The sequence below is a fragment of the Xenopus tropicalis genome, chromosome 7 (genome assembly GCF_000004195.4).
Source record: "Xenopus tropicalis strain Nigerian chromosome 7, UCB_Xtro_10.0, whole genome shotgun sequence".
NCBI classification, from domain to species: domain Eukaryota; kingdom Metazoa; phylum Chordata; class Amphibia; order Anura; family Pipidae; genus Xenopus; species Xenopus tropicalis.
Window position 1 is genome coordinate 93,176,955 of NC_030683.2, and position 26,991 is coordinate 93,203,945.

At 40.5% G+C, this 26,991-nt stretch overlaps 1 protein-coding gene across 1 annotated transcript in view; it reads right to left on the reverse strand.

Annotated features, from left to right (window-relative positions):
* Positions 1 to 26,991, reverse strand: part of pusl1 (pseudouridine synthase like 1) — a 47,824-nt gene that overhangs the window by 4,391 nt on the left and 16,442 nt on the right. Inside the window, exons 3-5 of the mRNA XM_012967139.3 lie at positions 16,229 to 16,416; positions 3,255 to 3,401; positions 2,152 to 2,322 (exon numbers count right to left, since the gene is read on the reverse strand). Of these exons, the coding sequence (XP_012822593.2) occupies positions 2,152 to 2,322; positions 3,255 to 3,401; positions 16,229 to 16,416 (506 nt within the window). The remainder of the gene's footprint in view (positions 1 to 2,151; positions 2,323 to 3,254; positions 3,402 to 16,228; positions 16,417 to 26,991) is intronic.

Here is a 26,991-nt window from a genome sequence, read left to right on the forward strand (position 1 = left end):
TCGCGCCTCCTGTATCTTTGTTTGCATCTGCAAATTAGGATTCAGATTCAGTTCGGTATCCGCTGAATCTTTCACAAATGATTCTGCGTTAAGCCGAATCCCAAAATAGTGGATTCAGTACATCCCTAGTTTGCAATGGCATTAAGAAATCATTATGATGAACAGATCCCTATGACAGTAATGAAATGATGATGCCCCTTGGAAATTGGAATTGAGATAGAGATTTTATAGCTGGGACAGTTTGGTGCTACGCAAATAAATTCCCAGCCTGCTCTGGAAACTGTTGCCAGTGATGCATCACAATAAAATGCTCTGACAGAGCCGACATAAAAGGGAAAAGCTGAAAGCGCCCGCTTTAAAATGTTCCATATAAGAGAGGAGGAATGCAGTGTCCCGGCCGCAGATCAGCACACAGGCCCATCTTGTACTTAGTGCTTAGGGTTTTGCTTATGAAACTTCTACACAACGGGTGGGGTCGGCTGTCTGCTGACGCTTCTACAGTGAATTCACAGGAAGATTTGGTTATTTCAAGCACATCTTATTCATGGGAAATCTTCTACTTGGGAGGAATGTACCAATAACTCTCACTGTCCTATGACAAAAATATATATATGGTTTATCTACTTGATCCCCCTCTCTATGCAGTACTATGAGCTACATGACATTGAGAATGAAGAAGAGTAAATGTGTAGGGATAGAGCTCTTAGAGGAGGAACGCCCTCCAGCTGTGAGTGTGTCTGTTTCACTGTTCAGTCCAGTTCTTCTCATCTAAACCCTTTCAAACATCCATGTGGAAAAATGTCTCTTTCTGCCAACATGAGCCGATCTCTCAATAAAAGGGAACTACTGGCAATCCCAGGGAATAGCGCTGGGCTGGGGAAACGGACCTTCCCTTCACAGCCCCACCCTGTTAGCAAGTAATGGCAGAAGCCTATACAGACAAACTTTTTGATTGTAGAAGCCTTTTGCATAGAAAAATCACTACTGCATTGCTAGTCTTACAGTTGTTCAGAGGAAAATAAACACATTCTGCAAATAAATTTCAAGCCAATTGCAAACATGTTCAAAGCAGATGGGGTACATTTACTTTCTGAAGCTATGAAAGTAAACTACATTGCAGAACAGTGAAAGCCTCTAAATTGTTCTGTTGGTATCTAATGTAGGCAAGTGGTGAGGTCTTCCATGTTTGTCTTCCAGAAATGAGTGCAAGATGAGGAGACATTTGGGACCCTGTGTCTCCCTGGTTTAGGAGAATCAGTTGACCATTTGGGTCTGGTACCATTTACCCCATAAATTCTATATAATTGTAAAAATAATATTTTCTATGCTTAGTGGTGTAACTACCCTGGGGGAGGGGAGCAGAAAGGACCTGCCTTCCTTGACACCAGCCGTTATGCCTGCTTCAATGCCATTTCATGGGAGGGGGTCATGGTAATTGACACTGAGGAGGACCTGAACTTTTTTGCAGGGACCCTGGAAAGCACGTTACACCACTTGGCTACACTATACCTTTAATACAGTGCAATGCAGCCCATCCTCAGAGGCACAGGAACCATGTGGCACAAAATATAGAAGGGAAACTCACAGAACCCTCATACCAGGCACAGTTATTTCTTAGTCCTTGAAAATGTGCATTTTGTCTGCTCCAATGGCTGCCTTGGCACTCCAGCTAATTCTGAACGTGGTACAGCTAGCATATAGGATGTGCACAACAGACTGGGCAACACTGACATTTAGGGGCAGGTCTATCAAAAGTCAAGAAAAAAACAGAGGAAAAAAATACAACTGTGAATCTACTACAATCTTTTATTCTTAAATATGCTAGAGTTTGTGAATTAAAAAAAACATGGCCGTGTAAAACAAAGTGTGAGGTTTGTTGCTGTTTTTCACACAATTGTGTTTTTTTTCCTCGAAAATTGATATATCTACCCCATAGTATATCCCCACTCTTGCAACCTTTATATGCTGCTCTATACTTCAGGCTGTGGGCTGAGTGTCCCATGAGAATATGGGCTGGTGTATGCAGATCAAATTTCACATTTCTGGCATTATAAAATGTAACATCTTGAAACAGTTGATGTAAAATGCTGTATATTCCAAGGTGATGAAAATTGTATTGGCATTAAGGAGAGGACCACACGCTGCCATTACCTGTACTGCCAGTGATGTGTCAGTATGCCGGAGGAAGGGGTAATATCCGCCTGCTGCAGAGTCTTGATGGGAGACTTAAAGACATTCTCAGAATTAGCGGATCGGAAAGCACTGAAGTTGTGGGTACCCAGGAGCATCTCTGAAGCTTCATGTATAGCTGCTACATTCAGACTGCAAATCAAAGAGAAGTGGGAGTGCAGCAAGATACGCAGTCACTTTGCTCTGCACCTGCACCCATATCCCTCAGCCTCCCACCCTAATTCATATACATCAGTAATGCTAATGTGCTGCCATAGGGAATAACAGCCTGCCCAAACATAACCACAAACGTATAAGTGTTGATTGGAGTCTAAGAAGGCAAAACAACGTGCGGTGGAAGTGTTAGGAAAAAGTGCTATCTTCCCAGGGCAGCTAGGGTGGCATGGGCTTCTTGGGGAAACCTATTTATTTTTGATGTTTTTATGTTATCACGTTTGCTTTGTATGTTGTACTTGGATTTGTATTTACTTTTTATAATGAAAAGATAACCTTCGCTGAATGAAAAGTTACTTGTTAAAAAGTGCATTTCATACATTATGCCTTATACCTACCAGAGTAAATTGCTACCTGGCTAAAGCAATCAGGAAATGAGCATAACATGGCTATGAATTCAGGTCAGTACTACCCACATAATCCATACGATAAGTGCTATTTCATAAACAATTCTAAAGAAAACCTTTGATTTCTAAAGAATTAATGAAAAACATTCTTCTTTACATTACACCGATTGACAGGCAGGGCAGTGATCGGTGCTGTTCAACTCCCTTTGGACAAGTTAGGTACCAGTTATAGTGTTTGAAGTGTGGTAATATATATAAAGCACATGTGGCTGCATGTACAGTACATAGTAGCCCTTAGGTTTTCACTAAAATTCATAGGGGTCCAAGAGAACTTAAAGTACATGGTGCCTTCTGTTTTTTTAAAGGCTGTCAATCAGCTGAAAGGCTAGAGCTACCACAGAATCTAGAGTAAAATGAGGACCAAAACAGATTCTACCTGCTATGTAATAGTATGGTATGTGGTTCTTTTTTTTTTTTTTTGAAGCCACAATTCCCAGCACTTACCTTCCTGGTACTGCCCAGCAAAGGTTTTCCTCAAACACAGGAAGTTCTGAATGGCTGCATCCAGCTGCCACACGGTAGACATACGTCCGAGACAGAGCTTTGTGACGAGCATGGAAGTTGTCACATACACGAACAGCCTTTAGTAACCTGAGTGAAAGGAAACAGATCTAATTTTGGCAGAGAAAATCAGATTACAGAGCATCAATGGAACAGAAATATACAAAGATAAACAGGGAAACGCGCTGAAGCATCCCTTAAGGTCATACACGTTCAGATTGTCTTCCGATGAACATTCGGATATCAATTATACGTTTAAATGCAACAATCTAAAACTAACACTCAGACTGAAATTGTAGAATAAAGCCCAAAAAATAACAAATCAGAGGATGTTCTAAATATGAAATAGTTGGCATACACCAATCATACGAAAGTGACTATGTATACAAGCAATACATGCTTGTATTATTGTTACCTGACTGAAATTTTCTAACCTGTCCAATCGACTAAAGGACCAATCGTCATGTTCCTAAAATTATTAGGGCGATAATTGGGAGTCCACACATGGTCCAAAAATTGTCCGGTGCATGTATGACCAGCTTTAGTCACAAGCAATACAGCAATGCTGTTTTTCTTCCAAGCCAGCGCTGCTCCCGGACACCCTGTGGGATAAGTTTATTTTACCTCAACAAAGAACAGCGTTTGGTGATAAGTTGGGGAGACTCTTGCCGCTCATGTGCATGGCTACATCTCTGGCTACTGTTGTAGCAACAATTCACAGCGTGTGGCTTACTAGCACACAACACAGGAAATGCAAGGCCTATAAAACCCGAGCCTTCTAACCAGAGCAGCATCTCTCTTAGTAAACTGATGCCATTTATTATTCTACCCTGAATGGGGTCAATAGGGGAGTGCTGCTAGATAAAGACAGAACAAGAAACAGAGGAAGATATGAATACATTTCCTTACTGCAAAGTGCCTGGCACAGAGGGCCTGCCTATAGAACATTACAAAGATGATAAAGGCACTATTGTGCCATGCCTTATATCATGGTATGTATATAAGCAATTACACACACTCCCTTATTGTTAATTTATGTAGCTAACAATATCACGCTAAAATTTTAATCCACACGGGTATATGTCCCTAGAGATCAAACTGTACTGGCAATAGCACCTTTGCACCTTCGATATGGCTGATTCTTCACCTGCTTAGGGCATGAGTAGATGGCCACCAATACCATTCTAAAAGAGCCTTGCTTATTTTCTTTATATTCCATTGCTATAATCTACACAATGCATAATGCCTGCAAGACAGTCTCCCTCTGTCGCAGACTTCTCTCCAAACACACCCTTCTGGGGAAAATGTTAAAACCAAGAAACCAAGGTATGCAAAGGGCACAGCGATAACTTATTAAGCAAGACTTGCAAATATATATGTATATATATATATATACAGTGTATATAAAAATATATATATATATACACAGGTATGGGACCCATTATCCAGAATGCTCGGGACTTGGGGTTTTCCGGATAAGGAATCTTTCCGTAATTCGGCAATACCGATTGCTAATGAAAATAAAGACAGAAGGCAATGAGGCATCCTGGCCAAATTAAATGCTATCAAAAGAAAGTAGATTGCTCCCTTGTTATGCATTCCTGTTTCAAATTCCACATTGCAGCTTATGGCAAATAGATTTGTATGGAATCTCCAGTTATATAGACCTGACAAAGTCTGCTGTCTGGTCACACTGTATTGGCTCTACCAATAACTCTTGTATTGCTAAACTGACTATGCAATGGCAGTGTTTATGTCCATTGGATTTGGACTGTAATTGCCAGGGAGGCATGGAGTGTCTTTTTGTATTATATTTCTTTTGTTTTATTATTTTTTTATACTTATAGAAATACTTGCACTGAATTACTATGTCACTGTTGACATTTGATACTCACAAGCACTTTGCAGTGACAGACATATGGGCTCATTTACTAATCCAAGTGCAAAGAAGCGTGTGCAAATCACACATAATGCCCCCCCACAATGCAGCGTTCTATGCAGAACTGTGTGCATTCCAGTAGTTTGGAGCTTGGAGTAGGGCCTCTGCATTCCCTGCAGTGCCGGGGGGGGGGGCCTGCAGCTCCGCATCAACTGTAAAAAAAGTAAAGCATGGCTGTGGGTTCCACTGTGGAATGCATGGCCATCTTTGATTTTTTTCTGTTTCAGCCAGGCAGAGAAGGCGCAAGGCAGAGACACAAATAGGGTTTGTGGTATTCTACTTGGGTAAGGTAAAGCTCTAAATGTATTGGTCTATCTAATCTTATCTAAACACAGCAAACTCCATGTTTATCTGCAGGGGGGACCCTAACCTGTAGTTACGCAACTATGGGAATTACCATTCCTGCAAGGCAGGTGTTAATCCAGGGCTCTCATTTTATACGTCAGGCGCACAGCAAGCTGACCTGGTGCCCTGGAGCCAGCACAACGGGCAAGGAAGTGGGCACAATCATGGGCTTTGCACTCAATTCAATAGGGAGAAGAAGCTGTTTGATCCAGCAGCTGAGTAAAGTCCAAGTGCTTAGCGCAGTGAGCAGGTTGAGTCCATGGATTTTAAATGAACGTTTTCTCTCAGGATCCTCTACTGCAAAAGCACTTAGCCACATACACATTTTTATCTCCGTTCCCTTTCCCATTCTGTTAGCTATGTTTTCCCTCATTATTCATAGAAACGTTCTTTGTTTTAGAAATGTTATATTTTATCATGGCTCCAACATGTGGACATTCCTAAATGATTACAAGTAGCTGATAATTGAGAACATATTATCTAATTTCTCTTTTATTACCATCTTTTCAATTAGAGATGTAAAAAATTCAGGGAACTCCCTCTCTACCCTACCTGAAGACTTCCCACCAGAAGTACAATGGCAGTTAATAAACTCTACCATATGAGTTAATAAGGTGGCGGTTCTAATACAGTGGATGAACAGAGAGAAAGAGACCTGATCGGTCCTCCCATACTGACACTGAAAAGTCTAGAAGGTGGAGAGTACATATAGAATGAGGAAATTCTTTATTATCTTTCATGTATATATATATATATATATATATATATATATATATATATATATATATATATATATATATATATATATAAATAGAAATGAATGATGAAAAAAAAAAAAAAAAAAACAGAAGAGATTACAGGCACAAGCTTTACTGAAAAGGCAAGTGTGGAACATGGGTATAGGCTGCCCCTTTCAGGCACTAGAGTAATATGCAAGGACTAAGACAAGATACAATATACTTTCAGTGTGAGCCCATGCTATAGCATTTCATTTGATTCAAAGAAAGAAAGAATCTCAGCAATGTAAGTGACACTTTTGCCTATTTTGCACAAAGGGGAAGGGGGGCAGAGAAATCCCTTCTATGCTGCAGTTGTAATGCACACCACATCCAACCAAGGTGTTGCAGGCTATGTACACAAACCATTTTGTCTGGGCTATATCAATTGATGTGGGCATGTGAATAATTTTCTATGTCATGTGCATGCAACATTTTGTCTGCTTGTCACATGTTCTGAGTGCCAGTGTCACAGGTTGTAAGAAAGTGAGCTCACACAAGATTATTTTTAGGGGTTGGGTACATCAGCTGATTCATCACCGCCAAAAAGGCACAGGAGACTGTTTCATTTTATTACTTCCTTTCAGACCTAATCTAATGTTCTGACACAGGTAAACAGGAAGCCCAAGAGCTATGCACCTGAGCAAATTAATTTCTACCCACTGCATCAAAGACCTGAATTCCAGAATTGATTAAGGACCTCTCTTTGTTTTATTTTTAAACATTTGAACAATGCCTCAACAATTAGCTTCTAATGGCAAGCTCTGTGGTATTTACACTTCTATGTACAAGCTGGTTGCACTGCTATACATACACTATGGGGCCAATTCATCAAAATTAAGAGTTTGCATTTCTTTTCATGATTCAAGAAAAACCACTGCGAAAAAAACATGACCCCTAATATACTCAAGAATATTCTTAAGAACCACAGTCAGCATTCCTGAAAAAGTCAGCAATCCTCAAAAAGTCCCAGAAAAAAAACTTGCCAAGTAAAAGTTGGCGAGGTTCAGTATAAGTCAGTGAGAATTGCCTCTAACAACTGACTTATTTATTTTCCATGTTTATTAAAACATTTGAGTGTTTTAGCCTCACTGAAAATGACAACACGTGTATGGGAATATTCTCTTGCATTTTTTTCTTAATAATAAGCTAGCTAGAAGGAAAGTCACACCAGTTTTGACGCATTTTGTTTTACATCTGTGTTTTTTTTACATGAACTCAAATTGTGATAAATCTGCTCCAATATAACAAAATGTTTTCCTCAATCATATAAGTACGAAAGGCCCCCAGTGGGTCCCCAAGCACTGGGCTATATCCTATAATTCTGTGGTGCATTCTGCTATTCAATTCTGCCCACCATTTCCAACCCCTGTATATTATTCCACTTCAAAGGTAATGGTCACACCAAGATACAACTCCATTTCCAAAAAGTTGGGACACTTTTGTGTAAAATGTAAATAAAAAGAGAATGGGATGATTTGGAAACCATTTAACCCTTTAAGTGCCATGGGACGTAGATTCTACGTCCAAGGCACTAAAGGACCAAAGTGCCATGGGACGTAGAATCTACGTCCAATGGCACTGTCGGGTTTACAAGCGCTGCGCTCGCTTTTAAAGCAGCGCAGCGCTTGTAAACCCCTCAGATCCCCCTAGGCAACGAGCAAATATATACATACTCACCGATCCGGGTCCCCCAGCCGCACCGATCGCGTCGCCAGCCAATGACAGCAGTGGACACGCGTTGATGACGTGTCCACTGCTGTCCCTTTAAATAGCGCCGCCTACTGTCGGCTCCTCACTCCTGCTGCGCACGTTGGACAAGATGGAGCTCCCCTGCTGCCTTCCTGCTGGATTGATCGCCCCTGATCGCCCCTGATCGTCTGCCTGCCTTGGGTAAGCTGAACTACAACTCTCTACCACTGTTTATTTTGCTTATTTCTATCTCAACTGTCTAAAAAATTTTTTTTTTTTTTTGCATTTTTTCTTCTATCTTTGTCATTATTACACTTTTGTACACATACACACTTATTTACAACTTTCCCAAGCACACACATACACTTACACACACACTTTTTTTTTTTTTTTTTTTCTTTCTTTCTTTTCTTTTCTTTCTTTCTTTGCTTTCTTTGGCAGTCTTTTTTTTTTACTAAAACTTTATTTCTGATCTTGCTCTATAATTATCTGATTTATTTGGTTGCATTTTAGTGTTTTTTTGGCATTTTCATAATTGATTTCTGTTTTTGAATTATTCTATTGCACTGTAACTTTTTTTATTGCTATTTGGTGCTGAATTTGCAGTGACGTTGGTGGATCCAGGGCTCTGACCACCGATTTCATTGCAATTATTGTTCTTCTGTTGGTTTAGGTGGTTTTATTGGATTTTACTGATTTTATGGTGTTTTATCTTTGCATTGTTCTTTATTGTGTGTTTAGTGCCCCCAAAAAGGTTGCTTTTGCAGTGACATTGGTGGATCCAGGGCTCTTACCGATTTCATTGCAACTATTGTTCTTTGATTGCTTTTAGTGGTTTTATTCCATTTGATTTCAGTTGTTCTAGAAAGGTCCAGAGGTGCTAAGATTGTTCTGGTAGTTTCTATTGCCAAGGGTTAGGCTGATGCCACACGAGGCGTAGGGCTGATTTTTTCAGCAAGTGGAAAAACGCTTGCCGAAAATTCAGCCCTACGCCTGCTACTTGTTCCTGCACCCGAATGAATGGGATACGCTCGGGTGCAGGCACGTGTAGCCGATATACGCATGAAAACGCGAGACTTTGCATTCTCACGCGTTTTCATGCGTATATCGGCTACATGTGCCTGCACCCGAGCGTATCCCATTCATTCGGGTGCAGGCAAAAAAAAAGGGGTGCATAGAGTGCAGCCCCAATATTATGCATTTTCAGGTTTGGCGGCCATGTACTTATGTGCAACCAGACATAGGTATCGTTTTATTCAGGGGAACTTGCAGATTGATGGTTAGTAAGTTTTTGGTAGTTGCCATGGAGATTTTGGGGAGAAATCTAGGTTTTTTATCTGGTTTTTCCTTGATTTCTGACCAAAATCTAGGGTTGTATCTGGTTTTTCCTTGATTTCTGACCAAAGCGCTAACTTCTGCAAGGGACTGGGGCCACAATTTTTCATGTAGAAAGAGAAGAGTGGTGTCTCTGAATAGCTGAAGGTGTGCACTTTTTGGAAATATATAGTTTGCGGGGGTTATTTCACAGGTATGGGGGTGTTTAGACTAAATAACTGCAGGTAGAGCACATAGAGCACAGCCCCCCCTTATGCATTGCCCCTGTTTTGGGGCATTTGGTGGCCACGTCTTTATGTGCACCCATACATATGGGGTATCGTTTTATTCAGGGGAACTTGCAAACTGAGGTTTAGTAAGTTTTTGGTAGTTGCCATGGAGATTTTGGGGAGAAATCTAGGTTTTTTATCTGGTTTTTCCTTGATTTCTGACCAAAATCTAGGGTTGTATCTGGTTTTTCCTTGATTTCTGACCAAAGCGCTGACTTCTGCAAGGGACTGCAGCCACAATTTTCCATGTAGAAAGAGAAGAGTGGTGTCTCTGAATAGCTGAAGGTGTGCACTTTTCGTAAATATATAGATTGTGGGGGTTATTCCACAGGTAGGGGGGGTTAACACTGAAAAACTGCAGGTAGTGCACATAGAGCGCAGCCCCCAAAATTTCAACTGAAATTGCCCTTATGCATTGCCCCTGTTTTGGGGCATTTGGTGGCCACGTCTTTATGTGCACCCATACATATGGGGTATTGTTTTATTCAGGGGAACTTGCAGATTGATGGTTAGTAAGTTTTGGGTAGTTGCCATGGAGATTTTGGGGAGAAATCTAGGTTTGTATCTGGTTTTTCCTTGATTTCTGACCAAAGCGCTAACTTCTGCAAGGGACTGCGGCCACAATTTTCCATGTAGAAAGAGGAGAGTGGCGTCTTTGAATAGCTGAAGGTGTGCACTTTTCAGAAATAGTTTGCGGGGGTTATTTCACAGGTTATGGGTGTGTTTAGACTAAATAACTGCAGATAGAGCACAGCCCCCCCTTATGCATTGCCCCTGTTTGGGGGCATTTGGTGGCCACGTCTTTACGTGCACCCATACATATGGGGTATCGTTTTATTCAGGGGAACTTGCAAATTGAGGTTTAGTAAGTTTTTGGTAGTTGCTATGGAGATTTTGGGGAGAAATCTAGGTTTTTATCTGGTTTTTCCTTGATTTCTGACCAAAATCTAGGGTTGTATCTGGTTTTTCCTTGATTTCTGACCAAAGCGCTGACTTCTGCAAGGGACTGCGGCCACAATTTTCCATGTAGAAAGAGAAGAGTGGTGTCTCTGAATAGCTGAAGGTGTGCACTTTTCGTAAATATATAGATTGTGGGGGTATCTTACAGGTAGGGGGGGTTATCACTGAAAAACTGCAGGTAGTGCACATAGAGCGCAGCCCCCAAAATTTCAACTGAAATTGCCCTTGTGCATTGCCCCTGTTTTGGGGCATTTGGTGGCCACGTCTTTATGTGCACCCATACATATGGGGTATCGTTTTATTCAGGGGAACTTGCAGATTGATGGTTAGTAAGTTTTTGGTAGTTGCCATGGAGATTTTGGGGAGAAATCTAGGTTTGTATCTGGTTTTTCCTTGATTTCTGACCAAAGCGCTAACTTCTGCAAGGGACTGCGGCCACAATTTTCCATGTAGAAAGAGGAGAGTGGCATCTCTGAATAGCTGAAGGTGTGCACTTTTCAGAAATATATAGTTTGCGGGGGTTATTTCACAGGTTATGGGTGTGTTTAGACTAAATAACTGCAGATAGAGCACAGCCCCCCCTTATGCATTGCCCCTGTTTGGGGGCATTTGGTGGCCACGTCTTTATGTGCACCCATACATATGGGGTATCGTTTTATTCAGGGGAATTTGCAAATTGAGTTTTTCAGCTGAAGGTAAATATATAGATTGTAAAATTTGTATCTGGTTTTTCCTTGATTTCTGACCAAAGCGCTGACTTCTGCAAGGGACTGCGGCCACAATTTTCCATGTAGAAAGAGAAGAGTGGTGTCTCTGAATAGCTGAAGGTGTGCACTTTTCGTAAATATATAGATTGTGGGGGTATCTCACAGGTAGGGGGGGGTTATCACTGAAAAACTGCAGGTAGTGCACATAGAGCGCAGCCCCCAAAATTTCAACTGAAATTGCCCTTATGCATTGCCCCTGTTTTGGGGCATTTGGTGGCCACGTCTTTATGTGCACCCATACATATGGGGTATCGTTTTATTCAGGGGAACTTGCAGATTGATGGTTAGTAAGTTTTTGGTAGTTGCCATGGAGATTTTGGGGAGAAATCTAGGTTTTTATCTGGTTTTTCCTTGATTTCTGACCAAAATCTAGGGTTGTATCTGGTTTTTCCTTGATTTCTGACCAAAGCGCTGACTTCTGCAAGGGACTGCGGCCACAATTTTCCATGTAGAAAGAGAAGAGTGGTGTCTCTGAATAGCTGAAGGTGTGCACTTTTCGTAAATATATAGATTGTGGGGGTATCTCACAGGTAGGGGGGGTTATCACTGAAAAACTGCAGGTAGTGCACATAGAGCGCAGCCCCCAAAATTTCAACTGAAATTCCCCTTATGCATTGCCCCTGTTTTGGGGCATTTGGTGGCCACGTCTTTATGTGCACCCATACATATGGGGTATCGTTTTATTCAGGGGAACTTGCAGATTGATGGTTAGTAAGTTTTTGGTAGTTGCCATGGAGATTTTGGGGAGAAATCTAGGTTTTTATCTAGTTTTTCCTTGATTTCTGACCAAAGCGCTAACTTCTGCAAGGGACTGCGGCCACAATTTTCCATGTAGAAAGAGAAGAGTGGTGTCTCTGAATAGCTGAAGGTGTGCACTTTTCGTAAATATATAGATTGTGGGGGTTATCTCACAGGTAGGGGGGGTTAACACTGAAAAACTGCAGGTAGTGCACATAGAGCGCAGCCCCCAAAATTTCAACTGAAATTGCCCTTATGCATTGCCCCTGTTTTGGGGCATTTGGTGGCCACGTCTTTATGTGCACCCATACATATGGGGTATCGTTTTATTCAGGGGAACTTGCAGATTGATGGTTAGTAAGTTTTTGGTAGTTGCCATGGAGATTTTCGGGAGAAATCTAGGTTTGTATCTAGTTTTTCCTTGATTTCTGACCAAAGCGCTAACTTCTGCAAGGGACTGCGGCCACAATTTTCCATGTAGAAAGAGAAGAGTGGTGTCTCTGAATAGCTGAAGGTGTGCACTTTTCGTAAATATATAGATTGTGGGGGTTATCTCACAGGTAGGGGGGGTTAACACTGAAAAACTGCAGGTAGTGCACATAGAGCGCAGCCCCCAAAATTTCAACTGAAATTGCCCTTATGCATTGCCCCTGTTTTGGGGCATTTGGTGGCCACGTCTTTATGTGCACCCATACATATGGGGTATCGTTTTATTCAGGGGAACTTGCAGATTGATGGTTAGTAAGTTTTTGGTAGTTGCCATGGAGATTTTGGGGAGAAATCTAGGTTTGTATCTAGTTTTTCCTTGATTTCTGACCAAAGCGCTAACTTCTGCAAGGGACTGCGGCCACAATTTTCCATGTAGAAAGAGAAGAGTGGTGTCTCTGAATAGCTGAAGGTGTGCACTTTTCGTAAATATATAGATTGTGGGGGTTATCTCACAGGTAGGGGGGGTTAACACTGAAAAACTGCAGGTAGTGCACATAGAGCGCAGCCCCCAAAATTTCAACTGAAATTGCCCTTATGCATTGCCCCTGTTTTGGGGCATTTGGTGGCCACGTCTTTATGTGCACCCATACATATGGGGTATCGTTTTATTCAGGGGAACTTGCAGATTGATGGTTAGTAAGTTTTTGGTAGTTGCCATGGAGATTTTGGGGAGAAATCTAGGTTTTTTATCTGGTTTTTCCTTGATTTCTGACCAAAGCGCTAACTTCTGCAAGGGACTGCGGCCACAATTTTCCATGTAGAAAGAGAAGAGTGGTGTCTCTGAATAGCTGAAGGTGTGCACTTTTCAGAAATATATAGTTTGTGGGGGTTATTTCACAGGTAGGGGGGGTTAACACTGAAAAACTGCAGGAAGTGCACATAGAGCGCAGCCCCCACATTTTTAGCTGTAATTGCCCTTGTGCATTGCCCCTGCTTTGGAGTGTTTGGTGCCCATGTCTTTATGTGCACCCATACATATGGGGCATCATTTTATTCAGGAGAAGTTTGTCTTTCAAATATGCCTTTGTTAGAAAATTTTTATGAGATTTTTTTTTGTCAAATCCACATTTGATCATGCGTCCAAGTTTACGTTTTAGAAAAAAAAAAAAAAAATGTCATAAAAAGTTCCAAATTTCACAATGCACTGACAAAAGGTATTTGGCTTTTGAGTGAAAACTACATTGCACCTAGAAACCTGAAGGTCTGTAGTTTCTAAAGATACCAAACATGAGGGGATATTTTAGATTTACATATAAGTTATGCTGCATTAACTGTTACAAGCGCTTTTCTGCTTTGTTCTGGTGTGATATTGTACTAAGTATTGCCTTAGTTTGGGGGTTACTTCTGGACAGGAACTGTGGGGTACCACCACATATTTGGTATCGTTGGAATTGGGAGTATCAGGGCTTTTAAAAACAATAAAAAAAAGTGAGTAAAATTAACTTTTCTATGGAAAAAAACCTCAAAATATACAGAAATTTTTCATAATTTTTTTTTTTTTTACATATTTCACCCAAAATACACATCATATCTCCAGAAAAGTTATAAAATTTGGTATGTATGTCGAAGCCCAATTAGTGACGAAAAAAACGATATATAATTTCCCTAGTTTCGTGGAGGTTTTCCTACCAAAAAACATTGTTAAAGTGAATGAGTACAAAATGCTTAAAAAACGTCTGGCACTGGGGGGAACCGAAATGACGAATTCGGCTGGCACTTAAAGGGTTAAATCCCATATTTAAATGCAAACTGTAATAATAATAAATAAAAACACAAATACAAAAGTATTGCAGAAATGAAATCTATATTGGCTAACAATAAAATTACATTGCAAGCTTTTAGAGCTCTAAGGCCTCTTCATCAGGCAAAATACCTTCAATGTATTGGTCCAGTTTCTGGTTTTGTCCTGTGGGGTCCAGCTGCTATTCTCTTTTGTTTTGACTAAATCCTTCTTCAGGTTGTCCTCTGGCATTATATTCGCCTTTCACGGAAGAATTCCGTAATATCGGGAAAAAATACACCATGTCACTGCAGAGCTCTGTTTCATCAAGGCTTTTTGTAGGGCAGAATGTCAGTCCTTTTGAGAGTACTTTGCTTATCACTGTACTAAGTTTATATTTATAGAGGTTAATCAGTCAGTGTTGGACTGCATATTATGTTTCCTTGGTGGGTCCACAGACAAGCCTGTCTTAAGTCTCAGTCTGTGAAGCTTTTTGTTGACTTTCGGCCTTGTCCCTGGATTCTCTTTGTAATTTTATGTTGAGGAATATGATTTTAAATTGTTGCAATATTTGCCCTTACACAGTATTTCACACAGTGGGGTACCCATACCCATCTTCACTTCTGACAGACCCAGCCTTTCTGGGATCTGCCTTTTTAGTGATACACAACCAGACTTTTGTTGCTATTTCGAAGATGTGGAATCAAATTAAAAAGAAGTATTTCTTTTTTTAGAAAATAAAAAAACGTTATGTTATCTTTACATATATATAGGATTTGAATTACCATATATAATCGAGTATAAGCCGAGTTTTTCAGTACCTAAAATGTGCTGAAAAAGTCACCCTCGGCTTATACTCGAGTATATACGGTACTTTGTAGTTTAGCTGAAAACTAGAAAAACTCATCAGCATGCACATGCCCACCCCCCCGTGGATGTGCGCGTGCGTGCATGAGCGCGCACGCATGCGTGTCCGCATACAAACGGAGCAGCGTTGGATTAAAGCACATGTGTGCATGCACGTCTTCATATGAAGGGAGAGCACACAGAGCACAGATACCAAGGGAGCACACACAGGGTAGGATTAAAGCACACGATTTAACAATGGGAGCGCAACACAGCAGGACGGGAGCGCATACAGGGGAGCACACAGCAGGATTGCAAGTACTTAATACTCAGTATGGCAGCTTCCTTAGCCTTCCCAAACTGACAGTTAAAAAAAAATTATAATAATAAAAGGTTAAATAATGAAAACTATGAGGCAAACTTTTCTCTCTCCAACTCCATGCTGTTTATGTATTTTACCTAGCCCCATAGTAAAATAATTTCCCACCCTAGGCTTATACTCGAGTCAATAAGTTTTTCCAGTTTTCTTAGGTAAAATTAGGTACCTCGGCTTATATTTGGATCGGCTTATACTCGAGTATATACGGTATTTGCAAATAATCCCATTCTATCCCATCAACACACTGATACAATCAAGATTCTGGAAGAGAGAGCCAGTGGCATCACAAAATTAGAACAACTAGGCACTGACAAATAACAATTTGCAAGTCCATTCCCATTGCAAAATAAAAGAGGCATCTATATAGCTGATACACAAGCTTACATAAAAACATTCCCTGTATTAATACTAATGACAGGCATTTTTCATTGAATATATCAGGAGGCATTGTCACCAATTTGTAGTAAGAAAGGGTAAGTAAAAGCAGTCTATTGGTGGATAAATGTTTGCAGCTTCTCAATAAAAAATACACAGGTTAACATACTCATCTTGTTTTAAAGGGTTCTGGATTAGGTGAGTAAATGGCAGGGGGAAACAAGCTCCCTTCAGTAGTTATGGTTTCGGACTACTTTTTTGTACCTTTTCCATGAATACTAACTCACCTAATGGGCTCAGGTTGCAGGTGGTGGTTCAGGGCTTGTACCAGAATGTCCTCTGTAAATGGAGGCTTCCCATTTGCCCTTTGTATATCCACATGTGCCGAGTTACAGATTGCATGGACCCCGGAGTCTGTTCGGCTGGAGATAAAGAATTTGACGGTGCCAACCGGCCTGAGTTTTTGTGCTGCCATCTGTTGAGAATTGAAAACAGACAAAACAGACCTACCATTACACAAAGCTGTAAAACTGTTACCTGTTACGTGTCTACTGTATGTATTTCAGAGAAGCAGCTGCCTCTGACCCACTGTTTCTGAGCAGTGCATATACCGTTTAATTATGTAACCTTTTATTACATAACCCCATAAGAATCTTTACAATATACATTCATGAAACATTTTTAATGGCCTTAAAAGGTCGTTAGTAAATTTCACTGCTATTGAAAGTAGTCTGGCTGTTATTTTCCTTGAATGCCTAGTTCTTACTCTAGATAACTCTGAAACCTCTGTATATTGGAAAGTGTCTTAGAAGTAGACTCTCTTTCATTGTGTATAACAGTTTTTAGTTGGAGGACCACTTCATACATCATATAAAACTTCTATCCCTAAATTGGTACTGACTACTTTTCTAAAATATTAATATACACAAAAAATTACCTATAGGTCAGGTTGACCATTTTTCACCAGTAGCTTTGCTTTTGTAAGTAATTGTTGCTTGAATTTCCTAAACCTTATTGTAAAGCGCTGCGTAATATGTTGGCGCTTTATAAATAAATAATAATAATAATAATAAACCTGACTGTTTTGCCAACCTTATTGTCCCTTCTCAACCTGTCAGCACAAATATGGCAGCCCCCTTATAAAGGAAAATGGTGGATCCTATAGACCAGTGCTGTACAACTTCTGTAGTGCTGAGGGCCTGAATTTCTGTAGCATACATGGTGGAGGGCCGCTAAATGAAGCCAGTTTTGACCACTCCCTTTTTTTAAACCACACCCACTTCAATCCACACCCACAGAAGCTTTTAAGACTATGCCCACATTAATGGTGGTAGTGCAGCAAAATCTTAAATCCTTGGTACTCACTGGGGGGATATCAAACCATCATTCATATGTGAAAGAATTATAATATGTCCTATTAAGACACACCCTTAAATCCATATGCCTACTCCTCCTTCCCTGTGGATAACCCCCAGCATATAATTACACACCTTAGGGAGCATTTAATGGCTATTTCCAACTGCTAACAAACTCCCAGAACAAATCCCTGCCAGTTTCACCTCTAACAGGCAGCATAGGGCAGGCAGAGTATCTATGCTGCCTGTGTGTGCCATACTCTGTCTGCCGTACCCTGCCTGTGTGTACCATGCTCTGTCTGCTCTATGATACCTGTGTACGCCATGGTCTTTCTGCCTATGATACAGTACATACAATGACACAATGCTGGCACTGCTCCTACAGTCTGAGGTTTGAACAGGTGAACTATGTGGGTGCTTACAGTCTGAGCCTGATGCAGGGGGTAAACAATGCAGAGATTACATTTTTAAACACACACACACTAGGGTCAATATTGTTTTTAAGAAATGAACATGAGTTAAACCCACACTGGCACAGGGAGAACATACAAACTCTTTGCAGATTGTAGCTAGGTTGGAATTGAATTTAGGATTCCAGGGCTGCAAGACAGAAGTGTAAAAACACTAGGAATTATATCAATAAAGTATCCCAAACTAAATAAAAAATCTTTACTTAAAAATTATGTTTTTATTCAAATATCCATTTTAAAAAAAACATATGGCTATGGATATATTAAAGATTTTTGTATTGAGTTTGGGATTATTGATATAGATGGTAGATATGCCCTTTAATCTGAGGGCAGTATCCTGCTAACTTTGGCCCCCTTTTTGACTGGCCATATACTATAAATGGTATCCAAAGAACAAACTTAATATTTAATAATAAAAAAAAGTCCTCAACAAAGCCCAGCAGCTAAAGCAGAAATTGTCATGAAATAATAAATGTACTGAGACACTGAACTAACCCACTGGCATTTTCCACTGGCATTTCCCATGCTTACCACTTGGTATCCCCCTCTGGTCTGCTAATATATTACCCCCAGTGAGACTATGGATGTAAGAAATGCTGTTTTTGCCAGTGATCTCCTATTCACAAATGCAGTCCCACAGGGCATTTAAATCTATTCATCACATCATAAATTCCTCACAGTTATGTCTCAGGCCTCTTATTAATCCTGGCTCAATCCATAACAATGTATCTCTTCTCCTCAGAGAAGCCAGTGTGGAGCAAGAAATAAAAGTTTCAATGGGCCAAATCGCCTTTTCACATATTTTGGAGCTGTTTTCCTAAATTCTACAGTGTGAAGATCAGGAACATTACACAGATGATAAAATGTAATAGTAATACTCAAAAACAAACAAACTCCTGGCTTTCTCTGTCTTATGAAACACTAGATCCCTCTTTGCTAGATTTGTCTTGTATGTGTACAAAGAGCAGATGTTACATTATACAATTTAAACTAGTTTAAATGTAAAATATACCCCCTTTCTGGCATGAGCTCATCCTGTTAGGAATATGTAAAAAAAGTGCATAAACATTATCTGAACTTCCAGAAATAATTATAAATGTATGTTGTTTCCACAGACTTTCCTGATTCCCAGATTGAAAGGAAATAGTCTGTCTCTGTATCCCTTTCATTCTGTGACTTGGGGTTGGGGGGCACGTGTTTTCCAAAGAATCTGTGCACCATCCACTATGGAAAGCAGAGGGATTCCAAGTCCTGGAATCAATCACTTCAATCACTATTGAATCAAGAAGGACAGGTGACAACATATTACCATGAGGGGCCGCTGGTGGGTAAACATGACACCTGCAAATTATATGTGATAAGGATTTTTTGGGATGGAAATCAGTCCAATTTGGGCCAAAATGTAGATGGCAAAATTGGGCCTGGTTTGGCAACCTCACCAAACAAATGCTTTTTAATGTGTATTTCTAGCTAAACAGCAGGTTCCTAAAATACAATAATTTAAAGGCAAAAAATGCTGGGGATCATAATTCATTAACTGGAAAATCCTTAGCTGCTAAGTGTATATTACAGGAATGGGCATGTCAAACTGTAGTCGAATGATATAAATAGCTTGCATATCCTTGGCTAATGACCTTTATTCTAGAAATTCAAAGAGCCATAAATGATAGTTTAATAGGCTAATCTGCAAATCTCCACAAAGACAATTAGAGTGCATAACGTTTATAGCATAGAAGATATATTCACTATTAATGCAAATTGATCTGGTCTCACTAGTGCCCGCAATTTCCATCCATATTATTATAATCCCTTTCCCAAAGGAGCTTGCAGTCATCCCTGATCATATCATCAAAGGGAAATGGAGCAGCTTATCTATCAGAGTACAAGGCTCAGGCAGTCTTTAAACAATTTTCTCCTGCTTCAATGTCCAAAAGTTGTAACCTCAAATTACTCCCTTCCCTATCCATTCCATCGGCTGCACTCCATTTACACACATCTGAAATCACACATAACGGCCGCCTTCCAGTCCTGCAGCTCGTTTTCCCTGGGCAAGCCTCAGAGAGCGTATCCAGTGGGAGAAAGTGAAAAAATACATGTATATTTTGTAACAAAAACAGAAATGGTATGCCTGGGAACCAGAAGTCTAGAAAAAATTCTTTTGCCTTTCCATGTCTGTGTTGTTTCATTATCCATGTGGTTTTGATTAGGACAGAAAATCATATTGCTCAGCAGCAGCATGACAAAAAATATAGATTCCCGTAGCACTGCTACGCCTGGGCGATGAACCGGCAGATTTTTTTGTGCCGCCAACTCAGCCTGACGCACGGCCACATTAATGTTGGTGAAATCTCCCTTTCATTGGCCGCTTTTGCACAAGTTTGGAAAATACATATGATGCCACATTTACCCTGCCTCTTCTCTTATGAGACACGGTACCTAATATTCCAAAAGAAACAAGCATATATTTTATGTAATGTGAACACTTTATAAACCTTTAGATATAAGGGTTGCCGCTTCCATAGATGTGAAACCATAAAACAAAGCAGATAGCCAGAGAAAAAGCAATGGAAGGTTATTCCACTATTTCACTAAGGTTATCCCACTATTTCACTAAGGTTATTCCACTATTTCACTAAGGTTATTCCACATTAGTTATTTCACCAATTACAAAATATTCAGGTATCCATGCTGCGTTGAAAGATCTAAAGGAGGCACTGATCATATAAATGGGTCTCCCCGGCACTGAAAGGGTTAATAAACCAATTGCATGAGTGCGCATGCTGTGCTCTGATTACATGCACAGTCTTGGCTTGGCAGCGGGCCTCGGCCCTTGGAATAGCCGTATTCCCACATTCGCCCTGCCTTGGCTGTCTCCCTGTAAGTGTTTGGCCGACAGGGCTGCAAGCAGAACATGTGGAACGAATAAGGAGTCACAGGAGCGTGAGGGGGGAACCTGACAGTAGGTTTAGGGGCCCGCAACACATCCTGTCACACTCCTGTGACTCCCACACACCAAAACTTATATGTAAAGTAATTAATGATGGAAGAATAGCTGCATAAACATGTATCGTCACATGTAACACATGAAACATGGTACATGCAATTTATCTCTTACATGTTGGTTCATTTGGGGGTGGGGATGCAGAAAGAATGAATGCTCCTATAAGGTGGCTATACACGTGGAGATTTTGTACAACAAGCTTATCTGGAAACAATCATTTAAAAGTTTGATTTGTCCACCAATGAAAATTACCATTTCAACCATTAGGAAAACTACCTGCTTGGTCCTGCAACAATTAGACAAAGGACAAATTTCATTGTTAATGACAAAAATTTTCAAACCTGCCCGATCACTAGATGAAAGATCGCTAGATGTACGATTGTTCAGTGCACACTAACTTTACAACCATTTGCGGGTTGTGTCAGTAGAGAAAAATCATTACCCATATGGCCACAGCAGGGCTAGTGCCAACACGGCACATAAAGCAGGCTGGCAATCCGCCCCTACGCTTGAAAAAGCTGATAGATGTGGCTGCACTCAGAGCCATTGGGGCCGATTCACTAAAGTGCGATAACTTTTATCGCACGCGTTTTTGCGTTAAATTAGATGCGTAAATTAGCGCGCGATTCACTATAATATTATCGCGTGCGTTAAGTCGCCATATCGCATGCGTTATTTTTCGTGCGACCGCATGCGTTAAATAGCGCACAGAAAAGAATACGATCGCATGATTCACAAACAGTAAGGCGCGCTAAATATCGCATTAGGCTATGAGAAAATTAACACCTACTTCAGGCAGGCGTTAATTATAGAAAAGTACAGTTAATGAGCTTTTGGCAATAAAATATGGACTTTGCAGTGTTATTTATTCAAATATGTGTTGGCCCAAGAGTGATGCAGCCGCCAGTTTGCAGCGAAATGGTCATTTTTAATACAGTAATTTTCCGCAAGTATTGGCGTGTATGGCTAACATGGCGTGCGTTTATTCGCACGACTATTAATATGCGGCTACAAGTGATGAAATGTTTCGCCAGGCATGGATTCGCAGCAAATTTTTGGACGTGCGGCGAATTTTTCCGCAGCAATTTTTTTCATGCGTTTCGCAAAACAATCTGCCAATGGCAAAACGCATGAAAAAATTCGACACACAAAAATTCACCACACGTCCAAAAATTGACACAGGCGTCAAAACAACATTTTTGCCGTTTCGTGGATCTTTCAAAAGATTTGCTAATTTTTCACTAAAGATAACCAGAACACATTTGCTCATCACTAGCGGCTACTATTTATAAGCATCTACTATTTATATGCTACCATTTATATGCGGCGACAATTTATATACACTATTTCTAAGCTACTATTTATTTGCGGTGACTATTCGCATGCATTATTTAGCGCATGTACCATCAAATACCGCATGGAAATAGTCTTCGTGAGTTAAATAACGCATGCAATATCGCACATAAAATAGCGCAAGTATGCTTATAGTGAATCGTGTGATAAGACGCGATAAAATTTTTACTGCACGCTATAAATAGCGCATGTTATTTCGCACTTTAGTGAATCGGCCCCCCTGTGTCAGGCCGGGTGCAGCCACACTAAGCAGAATTCGGTGCGAAACTGCTTGCGTATGCAGTATTGTGCTTAATTTTGCTTTGTGTGGCTGCACCCTGCCCAATGCAATGTTCCTGGGTTCAGAAACAACTATCAGATTTTTTAGGTGTGTATGGCTAACATGAACGATAATCTGCCCCTACCCTTAAAAAATCTGGCACTAACCTAAAATGACTGAATTTAAAAATAGCTGGCATTTTAAAAATACAACTTCCATTGATTTATACATGGACTCTCCAGCTTTTAGGTGTCAGTTTGTTATCAGCACAGGATATTGTCACTCAGATATGAGATTTTGCATTTGGTAGTGGATATCGCCATGTGTTCCTGCACCAAAAATGGTTCCAGGGGCAGGCAAGGAAGAAAGGTAAAATGGGCTGATTTCTGCTTTCTGCAGCCCAAGATCAGCCCGTCTGCCATTAACCTCAATGCTGTCGTTATTTTATTCAACATGACCAAGTGATGGCAGCCAAGGCACTGGGGATATCAAGTACAATTAACCACTTGAACCCAGGGGATGCGGGGAAACGTACAGCAATGTAATGTGCTTCATGAAACATATGCGGCAATTGTATGCCTTAGTTGTTTATTGAGCCATGTGAGGATCAACAATGTTCTCTATTGCAGCACTATACTAGCCATCTGCCTAGAACTAAGCGGAATCAATAAAGGCAATCAGCATATTCAAGTGCAGTATCTGACCCTAAGATGGGATCAGGCCATTAGGACCCAACAAGCAGAGGATAAATCAAATAATGCCTATAAAATCTGAGCATAGTACTGATGGAAAACATTTCTTGTCTAGAAGAGACTGGGAAGCCTGGAACAGCATGTAGATAAGTGGGTCGTATCGGAATAGTCTGGAAGATTGCCTCACTTACTTATATAAACTCAAGAAAGAATGTTACATGGTTTTGGCTCAGAGATCTGAGCGATGAGGCTCCACAGCTCTGACAGTGCCAGAATTTCACGTGCCAGCGCTGGCCTTGCTTGCAGCTAGAAGCCTGTATAAAATATTAATGCTATCCATCATCATGGCTGAGTGACTGGTCCCAAGGGCACACAGAGGCCCAATGTTTGCTCAGCAAAACCCTCTTTATCCTCCACTAAAAATTTCCAGGATTTTCAATTGCCATTGACTTACTAGACTTACCATTTAATGGAAATGTTACTGAGATTATGAAGGGCACATATGTACATTCAGTCCTCTAAAGTTACATATGGATTAATGGGATCTTCAACAAATTACCCTCTGGCAATCTCAAAACTACAAATCCCAGCAACCCTAACAGATAATGGTGGATGATGATTGGAGCACTGCTATAAAATCCTAAAACTATTTGGGGAAATCCTAGATAGAATCCTAGCTTTGATGATTACAACTACTGATGGAACCCCTTCTCAATTATGACATTTCCATGGTATACAGTAGTATAGAAACGCATGCACTATAAACTGCTCTAATTCCAATGAATGATAATCATGCAAGGTTCCAAATGTCCCCTGTCAATAGGACAATATTGAGAAAACTTCCTTATTTATAAATAAATGGGCCTCTACAAGTAGCACAGCACCAGAGCTAGATCTGCCAAGTGGACTAGGCCTTTCATACAATTTTGTAGTGGCAGCTGACATATAGGGTATGTTGTGTTTATTGCAGTCAGGCAAATGAGCAATGCCAGGGGTATACTTATTATGGTGACCTAAATGATGCCATGAGCAAGCAATTGTGCTTGTGTCAGAAACACATCATTATGTCAAGTTTTCTAACCATGTGACAAACGTACCAGTAGTCAATAACAGGAGCAATTATGTTGCCTTTGTACGCCAGAATATAGCAAGTGGTAACCAGGTAGCTGGCAGGTGGTCATGACTGAGCAACTATACACAAATAGGCTAATTTAAGCCTTTTTAAAGAACAATCAATAACATCTTTGAAGATTTTGCTTGTCCATTAAAATGCTAGCGTAATGTGAATGAATTGACATCTCAACTTCAAACCCTGTATTTACTGAAACTATAAGCAACTTGGAAAAGGAAGATGGATGAAATAGTATACAAAATATCCTCTCTGTCCGTAGACATCATATAAGATAATGGAGGACACCTGACACTGCAGGGCTTTGCTGCAATTAGTGTTTATTAGTGTGTTCCACTACATGTTTAGGGCAAAGCCCTTTTTCAAGAAACTACTTTTAGTGATTACAAGTTGCAAATTATTAATCCCAGTCCTGCAAAGTCTCCTCTGTATGGCTTTTAACAAAAAATGAACATTCCACCTTGTCATATTGCACAAATATTAATATAGACTGTAACACAGACTGTATCCCAAACAGTAACCTAAGGGACTTGTCAATCCAATGATACAAGTAGAGACATGTTAAGGCTTCTATAACATATTTGATGCAGGCGTAATCGCAAGCCCATTTACTCCATGCGGTTTAAATAAAAGCAGCCAACTCAGCAGATCCTGGCTGTGGCCCAGATTCCACATGAAAGCACAGCACATATTTTCTGATTCTGTTAGAGATAGTAGCTAACAGCCAGTCAAAAAAAACAGTATTATTTTCCATTTTTCTCTTGAACAGAACCCTAATGAGGAAAAAAAGAATGAATAAACGGAGGTCTTTCATTTGCAAATAAAAATGGCAATTCCAAATGCATGCATGGTATGTGCTTTCAGCATTGCCATCCTTTCCACAATCACCTTTTTTATTTTTGCCACTTACCGTATATACTCGAGTATAAGCCGATCCGTATATAAGCCGAGGTACCTAACTTTACATGAGAAAACTGGAAAACTTATTGACTCGACTATAAGCCTAGGGTGGGAAATGCAGCAGCTACTGCTAAGTTTCAATAATCAAAATAAATACCAATGAAATTACATTAAATGATGCATCAGTGGGGTATATGTTTTTTAACATTTCAAAGAAAAACAGTAAACTAGCTCTGTAAGTGGAGAAAAGGGTCAACAAAAACAATATGGTATCAACAATGATACCTTAAGAGTACTACCCCCTTAGCTCAAACAGCAACCAAGCTAAAACACAAAGAGGTAAAATCCTTTAAAGCTATATATAGTTTATATAGAATATAAAGTGCAATGTCTAGTGCAGAATGGGAGAGGTGAGGCTGGTGGATGAAGATGAATTTGGGAGTGGGCCAGGGCACTGGAGGGTCTGGTTGCGGGTGGCCTAATTTGCACACAAAGGACACAGGGTCCTAGTCTGGAGGGACCCATGGCACCCGACTCGAGTATAAGCCGAAGGTGACCTTTTCCAACACATTTTGGGTGCTGAAAAACTAGGCTTATACTCGGGTATATACAGTACTTTTTTGTTGTTACACATAAAAACATAAAACTCTCACACCTAGCGGCTGGCAAGGCAATGTCTGTGGAAATTAATTAATACATTAAAAAATGACTATAGCAATCCCCAGGTATATACAGTGGAGGAAATAATTATTTGACCCCTCACTGATTTTGTAAGTTTGTCCAATGACAAAGAAATTAAAAGTCTCAGAACAGTATCATTTCAATGGTAGGTTTATTTTAACAGTGGCAGATAGCACATCAAAAGGAAAATCGAAAAAATAACTTTAAATAAAAGATAGCAACTGATTTGCATTTCATTGAGTGAAATAAGTTTTTGAACCCTCTAACAAAAAAAGACTTAATACTTAGTGGAAAAACCCTTGTTTGCAAGCACAGAGGTCAAACGTTTCTTGTAATTGATGACCAAGTTTGCGCACATTTTAGGAGGAATGTTGGTCCACTCCTCTTTGCAGATCATCTCTAAATCCCTAAGGTTTCGAGGCTGTCTGTGTGCAACTCTGAGCTTGAGCTCCCTCCATAGGTTTTCTATTGGATTAAGGTCCGGAGACTGACTAGGCCACTCCATGACCTTAATGTGCTTCTTCTTGAGCCACTCCTTTGTTGCCTTTGCTGTATGTTTTGGGTCATTGTCGTGCTGGAACACCCATCCACGACCCATTTTCAGTTTCCTGGCAGAGGGAAGGAGGTTGTCGTTCAGGATTTTACGATACATGGCTCCGTCCATTTTCCCGTTAATGCGAATAAGTTGTCCTGTGCCCTTAGCAGAAAAACACCCCCAAAGCAAAATGTTTCCCCCATGCTTGACGGTGGGGACGGTGTTTTGGGGGTCATAGGCAGCATTTTTCTTCCTCCAAACACAGCGAGTTGAGTTAATGCCAAAGAGCTCTATTTTGGTCTCATCAGACCACAGCACCTTCTCCCAGTCACTCACAGAATCATTCAGGTGTTCATTGGCAAACTTCAGACGGGCCTGCACATGTGCCTTCTTGAGCAGGGGGACCTTGCGAGCCCTGCAGGATTTTAATCCATTGCGGTGTAATGTGTTTCCAATGGTTTTCTTGGTGACTGTGGTCCCTGCTAATTTGAGGTCATTAACTAACTCCTCCCGTGTAGTTCTAGGATGCTTTTTCACCTTTCTCAGAATCATTGACACCCCACGAGGTGAGATCTTGCGTGGAGCCCCAGAGCGAGGTCGATTGATGGTCATTTTGTGCTCCTTCCATTTTCGAACAATCGCACCAACAGTTGTCACCTTCTCTCCCAGCTTCTT